Source organism: Cherax quadricarinatus, chromosome 77, assembly GCF_038502225.1.
Source record: "Cherax quadricarinatus isolate ZL_2023a chromosome 77, ASM3850222v1, whole genome shotgun sequence".
Lineage (NCBI taxonomy): Eukaryota > Metazoa > Arthropoda > Malacostraca > Decapoda > Parastacidae > Cherax > Cherax quadricarinatus.
The window spans coordinates 4,103,575-4,115,317 of record NC_091368.1 but is presented as its reverse complement, the minus strand read 5'-3'; the positions used below and the strand labels follow the sequence as shown (position 1 = coordinate 4,115,317).

Sequence of the window (11,743 nt, the reverse complement as noted above, 5' to 3'; positions counted from 1 at the left end):
CACACGACTAGTGGTGAGGTCATTAACTAGCCACACGACTAGTGGTGAGGTCATTAACTAGCCACACGACTAGTGAGGTCATTAACTAGCCACACGACTAGTGAGGTCATTAACTAGTCACACGACTAGTGGTGAGGTCATTAACTAGTCACACGACTAGTAGTGAGGTCATTAACTAGTCACACGACTAGTGAGGTCATTAACTAGTCACACGACTAGTGAGGTCATTAACTAGTCACACGACTAGTGGTGAGGTCATTAACTAGTCACACGACTAGTGAGGTCATTAACTAGTCACACGACTAGTGAGGTCATTAACTAGTCACACGACTAATCACACTAGTCGTGTGATTAGTTAATGACCCACTTGTTAACTCATGTGTCGTCATGGTTTCTTGCTCCTGTGTGCGTGCTCTGTAATATAACTGTACGTCATGTACGCAAAGCCTAAATAGAACTTTTCTTGCTGAGAAATTACATCACATTTTCTGATGACAACGTTGCTTATATCCTCGCCGCTCATTGGCTGTAACAAACCAAAGTATGCCCTTAGTGGAAGTCCCGTCCCCCAGCTCGGCCAATCACAAGCCGCCACGTCACGGCGTCTGTCCAGCGAGGTTCCCTATATATTCCCCCAACTGGTGAGCACAGTTCACCTTCCATTACCAGGTCAAAACTTGCCCGCCACGTTTCGAATATATTTTCTAAAGCATCTCACTTAGATCTCTCCGTATTCCTCGCCGAATTTAATAGATTTAGAGAGCTCTGAAACTCTGTGAATGTGGTTTACGAAGTATGCATGTTCATAAATCCGTAATCAGCCACAGACTACGTACAGGAAGAAATCCTCCACTGCAGTCAAGGATTTGCTGGTAAATCCATCAAGAACTCAGAAAATCCGGCATTATAGGCAGTGGCAGATTAACTGTTGAAAAATAATCCATCAAGACTAGTGGCGGACTTCTTGTAGCATCTGACACTCGCAACTTAATCAGCAATGCCTTGCCAAGAGGGTGAAGCCTGTGTGTTACCAATGGTCCAAGACCAGGACCAGGACCAGGCCAGCACACACACTAACACACACTCCTGCACGGCTTGTACCAGGTAGGTCTGTCCAGCATCTCACAATACCATGGTGAATAGGGAGGGACAGAGGCGTGGGAACTCGGTATGAATGAGGGTGGCTGGCATGTATTGTGAAGAAACGGTGTAATGGAAAGGAGAATAGGTCCGTGGGTCAACTGACAGACAAAAAAGACCTGCCTAGCATGGGTCAATAGGTCTACAGTAGTGCTCCAACATTCTTATATCCACGGACCTCAATAGAAATAATTCTGACCGTTCTAGGGTTTTCCTAGTGGGCAACTTACACATGTTACTATATATGATAGTTCGTGTAACTATTTATGTGTACCTGTATCTAAATAAACTTACACCACCAGGTCTCAGCGTGTGTATGCAGTATACACAAGAGAGGTACTCACCTATATGTGGTTGCGGGGGTTGAGTCGTAGCTCCTGGCCCCGCCTCTTCACTTGTCCCTTCTAGGTCACTCTTCCTGCTCCATGAGCTTCATCATGCCTCTTCTTAAAGCTATGTATGGATCCTGCCTCCACTACATCACTCTCCAGACTGTTCCACTTCCTGACAATTCAAAGGTTAAACAAATACTTCCTAACATATCTATGACTCATTTGAGTTCTCCGGTGTCCCATCTCTGAAACATTCTAGCCTTGTCTACCTTGTCAATTCCTCTCAGTATTTTATACGTCTTTATCATGTTCCCTTATCTCTCCTATCCTCCAGTGTCGTCAGGTTGATTTCCCTTAACCTCTCCTCGCAGGACATACCTCTCGGCTCCGGAACTAGCCTTGTTGCAAACTTTTTCACTTTCTCTAATTTCTTGACGTGTTTGACCAGGTGTGGGTTACATACTAGTGCTGCATACTCCAATATGGGCCTGACGTACACGGTGTGCAGTGTCGTGAGTGATTCCTTACTTAGATGTCGAAATGCTATTCTTAGGTTTGCCAGGCGCCCATATGCTGCAGCGGTTATTTGATTGACATGTGCCTCAGGAGATGTGCTCGGTATTATACTCACTCCAAGATCATTTTCCTTAAGTGAAGTTTGCAGCCTTTGATCCCCTAGCTTGTATTCCGTCTGCGGTCTTCTTCTTTCTACCCCAAGCTTTATAACCTTGCACTTGTTGGGGCTAAACTCTAGGAGCCATTTGTCTGGACAAGCTTGCAGCTTGTCCAGATCCCCTTGTAATCTTACCTGATCCTCGTCCGCTTTATTCTCCTCATTATTTTCACATCATTAGCGAACAGGGACACCTCTGAATCTATTCCTTCACTCCTAATATTCATATATACAATTATTATTATTATTATAATCAAAAAGAAGCGCCAAGCCACAAGGACTATACAGCGCTGCAGGGCAGGAAGGAAGCGAGGGCATCAGGTGGCAAAAGGGAGATGGATGAGTAATAGGTTACGGATAACAGCGGGGCAGTTCATATATACAAGAAAGAGGCCCAAACTCAGGACTGATCCTTATGGAAGCCCACTTGACACGTGTGCCCACTCTGATACCTCGTAAGGTACCGTCACTCGTTTCCTTCCTGTCCGGTATTCCCTGATCCATTGCAGTCTTTTCCCTACTATTCCTGTCTGCTCCTCTAGTTTTTGAACCACTCTCTTGTGTGGTAGTGTCGAAAGCCTTCTTACAGTCCAAAAAGATGCAATCTACCCATCCCTCTCTCTCTCTCTCTCTCTCTCTCCCCTGTCTTACTTCTGTTACCTTGTCGTAGAACTCAGATTTGTGACACAGAATTTCCCATCCCTGAAGCCGTGCTAATCATTATGTATGAGCCCAATCTTTTCTATGTGCTCCACCACTCTTCTCCATTACTTTGCATACTGTACATGTCAGTGACACTGGTCTGTAGTTTAATGCTGCCTGTCTGTCTCCTTTCTTAAAAATTGGGACTACATTTGCTGTCTTCCATACCTCAGGCAGTTGTCCTGTATCGATAGATTTAGTGAAGATTACTGCTAGTGGCACACCCAGTTCTTTTCCTTCTCTCAGGACCCAAGGAGAGATGTTATCTGGGCCCACTGCCTTCGAGGTATCTAGTTCACCTTGCAGTTTCTTCACCTCCTTAGTTATGTGCAGTGTGTCCAGCACTTGCTGATGCACCCTACTGCCTATTTGCTGGAAGTGTTACCGTCTCCACTGTGAATACTTCTCTAAATCTTGTACTAAGCTCTTCACATACTTCCTGGTCACTATTTGCGAGTTCCCCTCCTTCCATCCTCAGCCTGATTACCTGGTCCTTGACTGTTGTTTTCCTCCTGATGTGGCTGTATAACAACTTTGGGTCAGACTTGGCTTTTGATGCTATGTTATTCTCGTACTGCTGCTGAGCCTCTCTCCTTATCATGCATATTCATTTCTGGTTCTGCTTAACTCCTTAAGATTAAGATAAGATTTCGTTCGGATTTTTAACCCCGGAGGGTTAGCCACCCAGGATAACCCAAGAAAGTCAGTGCGTCATCGAGGACTGTCTAACTTATTTCCATTGGGGTCCTTAATCTTGTCCCCCAGGATGCGACCCACACCAGTCGACTAACACCCAGGTACCTATTTGCTGCTAGGTGAACAGGACAACAGGTGTAAGGAAACGTGTCGAATGTTTCCACCCGCCGGGAATCGAACCCGGGCCCTCCGTGTGTGAAGCGGGAGCTTTAGCCACCAGGCCACCGGCCCACTCCTTGTTTTCTTGAGTCCTTTGCCTTCTATACTTTTTCCATGCTTTAGCATACTTGGCTTTGGCGCCAACTCTTTACACCTCCAGGCATGGGCTCACACTAATCTTTCCATTTTTTATGTTACCCTTTGGTATGAACTTTCCTCTGCCTCCCTGCACTTTGTGGACACTTGTTCCATCATTTTATTTACTGTATTTCCCTCTATTTCTCTTTCCCACTGCACCTCATGCAGGAATTACCTCATACCTGTGTAGTCCCCGTTTTTGAAGTTTGGCTTTTCCCATCCTTCTCGTGATTCTTCATTCTCCACTGTTAACTCTACATGGTATTCGAAACTCAGGATGTTGTGATCACTAGTGCCAATGGGGTCTTTCATATGTAATATTGCCTATGTCTGAGCTGCTCAAGGTGAATGCTGGTATATACCCTCTTCTCTCTCTGGTTGTATCCCCAACATGTTGGTGCATGAAGTTTTCCAATACTGTCTCCAGAGGCATTGCTAGAGTTGGTGTCACCTGGGACAGCATCTTTGGTATCACCCCCATGAAATTCAAGGACGGGGGGATGGGGGGGTAAACTCCAATTATGTCACTACTGCATGCCCAGTCAGTGACTATGTTTAGAAAAGAGAACGTTTAAGGGCCATAAGCCGAACAGCAGAATACTTCTCAACTTTATTAATGATAAAATAAATAATCATAGTAATATTCAGGAAACAAACTCAAATACCACTTTGGGTACAGCCAACAGATGCTACATTTATTCATCTCCAACAATGCAAAAAAAAAAAAAAACTTGTAAAATAAAGAAAACACTAGTTCCGATTTGACTTTGAGTACAGGTAACATCTCAGTGAATCTGATCTTACATTTTCTTGCCTTCAGTTATGCAAAATCATCTATCACATCATCAAAATCAATGATTTTCTCTATATAGGCTTATTTGTACTTTGTTAATATATAATGGGCTATATAGAAACGAAGGATTCTTCTCTTATGTTGGTGCAGCACTGTTTTGTGCATTAGTGTCACCTTCTTTAGAGGCTCTATGGTGTCACCCCCTAAATGGTGTCACCCGGGGCGGCCCTCGTCCCCCCCCCCCCTTACGACGCCTCTGTCTCCATCATCTTGGCCCTCCACGTGTCTGATTCCCCATGTGGCTCTAGGTTTTCCCAGTCAGTCTCCTTGTGATTGCAATCCCCATGTTGAGTAACTTTGCCCTACCCATGTGGGCCCTTCTGGCCACCTCAGTGTATGCACCATTGTTCTCTAGAATGCAGGAGGGAGAGATGCATGATTATATACACCTAGAAAATCCTAGAGGGACTAGTACCAAACTTGCACATGAAATCACTCCCTATGAAAGCAAAAGACTCGGCAGACGATGCAACATCCCCCCAACGAAAAGCAGGGGTGTCACTAGCACGATAAGAGGCAACAAATAAGTGTCAGGGGCCCAAGACTGTTCAAGTGCCTCCCAGCATACATCAGGGAGATTACCAATAGACCCCTGGCTGTCTTCAAGCATGCACTGGACAGGCACCTAAAGTCAGTACTCTACCAGCCAGGCTGTGGTTTGCATGTCAGTTTGTGTGTGGCCTGCAGTAACAGCCTGGTTGATTGGACCCTGATCCACCACGAGGCCTGGTCTCAGACCGAGCCACGGGGGCGTTGACCTCCAAAACCCTCTCCAGGTATACCTGTACCTAAATAAACTTATTCACTTTCTTACTTTTCAGGTTCCCTGATGGGTCAGTACGACTGCGAAATCCTCACATCTCCGAGATGGAGCAGGATATTCTGTACCACTTGGCCCTGGGTTCAGGCTCCCATGATCTGGTGGAGATGTTCAGCGAGATCCGCTTTGTCTGCATGGGAGGCACACCCAAGCGCATGGAACAGTTCGCTAACTTCATCATGGATGAGATCGGTTACAAACTTCCTGCAGGAACCACACTGCTTGATATCTCCTACCGATCCTACCGCTACTCCATGTATAAGGTAATTATTATTATTATTATTGAAAGCACTAAACCCAATAGAAATAAGTCACTTTAGCTGGCCTTTTTTGGGTTATCGTGGGTAATTTACACATACATTATTTTGCATGATAATATGTGTAACTGTATTTACTTTACCAAGATAAACTTACTTATACAGCAAGGACCCCTATGGAAATTAATCATTTTTGTCTGACTTTTTTTTGAGTCAGACGAAAGTGACTTTTTTAACACTGTATGATAATTGTGCAGCCTCTCCTCACTTAACAACGAAGTTCTGTTCCTATGACCACATCGGTAAATAAATTCATCGCTAAGCAAGGAGCATACTATAATGGTAATGGGTTTGTGTCAACTATCTTTGATATTGATTTAATGTCACCTTTGCACCATTTGTAACATTTTTAGTATACTTTTAAATGTTTATACAGTAGTGTAAGTAGTGTAGTGTATATTGTAATAAACAGAAATCAGCTCTGATGTACATTATTTAGGTATCCATATTAATCAGAGAGCCCATCATAAGTCCAAGTTGTTGGTAAACTTGGTAATTGAGGAGAGGCTGTACTTATGTATACCTGTGCCTAAATTAACTTTCTTACTTAGCACTTGGGAAATCATGGATAATCATGTTTCATTCAAGAAATGGGAGGGTAGCTCCAGGTCCTTTTTATTATCGTTCTTAACTAGGGAGGTGGCAACAAGAGCAGATGCAGCCCTGCCAGAAGACTCATGTTTAGATCCATCAGTGTATATAACTTGTGATAACTTATTGCTACCAGCTAGGCGAAAAATTTCTTCTTGAGCAGTTACTCTAACAAGAGATTTAAGGAAGGGATTACTAGCAATGAGCTTCTTGGGAGGGACTTGTAGGTATGTGATATAAAATGAACACATCTTCCATGGAGGGGTGAAATGCTCTTGTTGCCTACAGTGATACAGTTCAAGATCTGTGTGTATTTACCTCTAGACACTTGGTAAGATTCACTGTGACAGTGTCTGGTTCGTTTCTCAACATTCTAATACCGAGTAGTGTTAATTTCAACAATCCTATCACTGATACTAGAAATACCAAGCTCCTTCCTCATGTTAAGAACTTTTGTAGATCTGGGACAGCCAAGAATAGTCCTGAGAGCTTCATTTTGCATTAACTCCAAGGGTCGGAGGGAACTTTCTCTAGCTAATATCAACATGGGAGCAGCATAATCAATTAAGGACCTAACGATTCTCACATTAGCACCATAGTTGGGATTGTAGCCAGCAACAGCTTTGAGAGCATTTAGCCTAGCTTTACATTTCTTGTTTAGTTGTGGTATAGTGGATTTGTTAAAGGGTACATCTACACCAAGATATCTGTAAGTTTTAACGTAGCTAATGATTTCACCCTGAAATAGATGGGTGGGGGATGTCGTTTGCTTGTTAATATCAAGGAAGATATTATGAGGCCTAGTCGATTACAAATTGCTTGAACTTCATTAAGAATGGTATTCATCTTCTTATGCCCTGTTGTATGGATCATGATATCAGCATAGCTTATAGCTATATGTTTAGGTGAGGCAGGTAGAGCATTTAGGAGAGCATTAATCAGAATATTAAATAGCATGGGACTAAGAACTCCTCCCTGCGGTGTACCTAAAGACATTTCTTTAGAATCACTTCTGAAGCCTTGGTAAAGGACAGAGGATACTCTATTTGACAGGTATCCTATTATCCAGCAGAGTAAGCTACCACCAATATTCATTTTGGCTAGTTCATGTAGTATAACGGTTCCAATATCAAATGCAGATTTTAGATCAAGAAAAGTGGTAAAACTAGTAGAGGTGTGTGCAGTGAGAAAGGTGGAAATACAGTTCTGCACACTTTTACCTTTCATGAACCCATAGAGGTAGGGGGAAAGTTGATGTCTGATTCTGTAGTACAATCTGTTAAGCATCATTCTTTCAAAAGTTTTGCAAAGACAACTAGTTAAGGAGATCGGCCTAAATGTATCAGGCTGTTGGGGCTTAGGGATAGGCACAATGAGACTATTGGTCCAGGAAGTAGGAAGAACGCCCTCAATGTAACTGAGATTATACAGTGCCAACAAAGGGTTATCAGGCACGTGCCTTAGAGTTCTGAGAATATCATAGGTTATACCATCCTCTCCAGGAGCAGTTGATCGACCTTTGGTTAATGCATTATCTAATTCATACTCGGTAAAGAGGCAATCACTCTAGTGTAGTGTATATTGTAATAAACAGAAATCAGCTCTGATGTACATTATTTAGGTATCCATATTAATCAGAGAGCCCATCATAAGTCCAAGTTGTTGGTAAACTTGGTAATTGAGGAGAGGCTGTACTTATGTATACCTGTGCCTAAATTAACTTTCTTACTTAGCACTTGGGAAATCATGGATAATCATGTTTCATTCAAGAAATGGGAGGGTAGCTCCAGGTCCTTTGATCAAGAACCCTTGACCAAGCATCAAGGTATACCCCCCCCTTTGAAGTGATGCACAATAAATAACAAAAAAAGGCACAATACCGTGACTGGAACGATACACAAATAACCCGCACATAAAAGAGAGAAGCTTACGACGTTTCGGTCCGACTTGGACCATTTAAATGGTCCAAATCGGACCGAAACGTCGTCGTAAGCTTCTCTCTTTTATGTGCGGGTTATTTGTGTGATGTACAAAGTAAAGTGTGTGTGTGAATTTTGCAGTAATGTGAAATTAAGAATTTAACTAAAAAATATTGACGTTTTTGAGTAGGTACATGGGTGTTAGAAGACTTGTGGGTGAAACCCAGGTATCAACTACTATGCAGATGCGTTAGAAACCTCAGTCCTGCTTGAGGATCACTGGTAGTGCCTTCTGCTCCTGCCTGAGGGACTCATGGTCAATTCTGGGCAGAATGAGTTTTTTTTTTTTTCAACAAACCAGCCGTATCCCACCAAGGTAGGGTGGCCCAAAAAGAAAAACAAGTTTCTCTTTTTAAATTTAGTAATGTATACAGGAAAAGGAGTTACTAGCCCCTTGCTCCCGGCATTTTAGTCACCTCTTACAACACGCATGGCTTACGGAGGAAAAATTCTTTTCCACTTCTCCATGGAGATAACGGGAAATAAACAAGAACAAGAACTAGTAAGAAAATAGAAGAAAACCCAGAGGGGTGTGTATATGCTTATACATGTATGTGTAGTGTAACCTAAGTGTAAGTAGAAGTAGCAAGATATACCTGAAATCTTGCGTGTTTATGAGACAAAGAAAAGACACCAGCAATCCTACCATCATGTAAAACAATTACAGGTTTCCGCTTTACACTCATTTGGCAGGACGGTAGTACTTCCCTGGACAGTTGCTGTCTACCAACCTCCTACCTAAAAGAGTGATTTACATAATAATAATTATTTTATTTTTTTTTATTATCACACCGGCCGATTCCCACCAAGGCAGGGTGGCCCGAAAAAGAAAAACTTTCACCATCATTCACTCCATCACTGTCTTGCCAGAAGGGTGCTTTACACTACAGTTTTTAAACTGCAACATTAACACCCCTCCTTCAGAGTGCAGGCACTGTACTTCCCATCTCCAGGACTCAAGTCCGGCCTGCCGGTTTCCCTGAATCCCTTCATAAATGTTACTTTGCTCACACTCCAACAGCACGTCAAGTATTAAAAACCATTTGTCTCCATTCACTCCTATCAAACACGCTCACGCATGCCTGCTGGAAGTCCAAGCCCCTCGCACACAAAACCTCCTTTACCCCCTCCCTCCAACCCTTCCTAGGCCGACCCCTACCCCGCCTTCCTTCCACTACAGACTGATACACTCTTGAAGTCATTCTGTTTTGCTCCATTCTCTCTACATGTCCGAACCACCTCAACAACCCTTCCTCAGCCCTCTGGACAACAGTTTTGGTAATCCCGCACCTCCTCCTAACTTCCAAACTACGAATTCTCTGCATTATATTCACACCACACATTGCCCTCAGACATGACATCTCCACTGCCTCCAGCCTTCTCCTCGCTGCAACATTCATCACCCACGCTTCACACCCATATAAGAGCGTTGGTAAAACTATACTCTCATACATTCCCCTCTTTGCCTCCAAGGACAAAGTTCTTTGTCTCCACAGACTCCTAAGTGCACCACTCACTCTTTTTCCCTCATCAATTCTATGATTCACCTCATCTTTCATAGACCCATCCGCTGACACGTCCACTCCCAAATATCTGAATACGTTCACCTCCTCCATACTCTCTCCCTCCAATCTGATATTCAATCTTTCATCACCTAATCTTTTTGTTATCCTCATAACCTTACTCTTTCCTGTATTCACCTTTAATTTTCTTCTTTTGCACACCCTACCAAATTCATCCACCAATCTCTGCAACTTCTCTTCAGAATCTCCCAAGAGCACAGTGTCATCAGCAAAGAGCAGCTGTGACAACTCCCACTTTATTTCTACAAGTACATGTACAAGATATACAGATCATAGCTGACATCAGTGACATACATACTGTATAGAAAGCCGCTTGTTATGCAGAGCATTTTGGACAAATTAGGTCAATTTTGTCCCAGGATACGACCCACACCAGTCGACTAATACCCAGGTACCCATTATTACTGATGGATGATCCTGGACAACCGGTGTAAGGAAACGCACCCAATGTTTCCACCCGCTGCCGGGAATCGAACCCGGACCCTCACCGTGTGCAGGAAGAGCTTTGCCACCAGACTACGGGCAAGTGTTCATACACATTGCTATACCTTTGATCTTTCTTCTTTCAACACACCAGCCATATCCCACCGAGGCAGGGTGGCCCAAAAGGAGAAACAAGTTTCTCCTTTTACATTTAGTAATATATACAGGAGAAGGGGTTACTAGCCCCTTGCTCCCGGCATTTTAGTTGCCTCTTACAACACTCATGGCTTACGTAGGAAGAATTCTGTTCCACTTCCCCATGGAGATAAGAGGAAATAAACAAGAACAAGAGCTAGAAAGAAAATAGAAGAAAACCCAGAGGGGTTTGTATATATATGCTTGTACATGTATGTGCAGTGTGACCTAAGTGTAAGTAGAAGTAGCAAGACGTACCTAAGATAAGATAAGATAAGATAAGATGAGATTTCGTTCGGATTTTTAACCCCGGAGGGTTAGCCACCCAGGATAACCCAAGAAAGTCAGTGCGTCATCGAGGACTGTCTAACTTATTTCCATTGGGGTCCTTAATCTTGTCCCCCAGGATGCGACCCACACCAGTCGACTAACACCCAGGTACCTATTTGTTGCTAGGTGAACAGGACAATAGGTGTAAGGAAACGTGTCGAAATGTTTCCACCCGCCGGGAATCGAACCCGGGCCCTCCGTGTGTGAAGTGGGAGCTTTAGCCACCAGGCCACCAGGCCACTGAAATCTTGCATGTTTATGAAACAAAAAAGGACACCAGCAATCCTACCATCATGTAAAACAATTACAGGCTTTCATTATACACTCACATGGCTATACCTTTGATATTCCTTTGATATACCTTTGATGAGTTCTGAGGTTTTCTACTCCTAGAGCCTGGCCATGGGCCAGGCTTGTTTGGTGTTTGCCTGGTCAACTAGGCTGTTGCCAGTGGTGGCCAACTGACCCACATATCCATCACAGCCTGGTTGATCTGGAACCTGTAGTGTCTGGTCACCTAGCAGTAAATAAATATGTACTATAAACGAGTGTTGGTATCCATATTAATTTACAATACAGTTTTTATTTCTTTGCACAGGTTACAATGTGTGATTTACATTTTATATGTTGAGTACATTATTATTATTATTATTATTATTATTATTATAATGAAAAAGAAGTGCTAAATCTACTAGGATAATTGTTAAGTACATTACAAAGAAAGCCACTAACATGCCTGAGCATTTCGGACATTTGCTAATACTGATCGTACACTTTTTGTCATCATTTTGCAATTTTAAGTTTTTGTTACT

General features: G+C 43.1%; 1 protein-coding gene across 1 annotated transcript in view; it reads left to right on the top strand.

The window, feature by feature from the left end:
• The first annotated feature begins 664 nt into the window (after positions 1-664).
• Positions 665-11,743, top strand: part of LOC128701954 (uridine phosphorylase 1) — a 28,912-nt gene continuing 17,833 nt past the window's right edge. The window contains exons 1-2 of the mRNA XM_053795934.2: positions 665-1,104; positions 5,515-5,776. Of these exons, the coding sequence (XP_053651909.1) occupies positions 998-1,104; positions 5,515-5,776 (369 nt within the window). The 5' untranslated portion in view covers positions 665-997. The remainder of the gene's footprint in view (positions 1,105-5,514; positions 5,777-11,743) is intronic.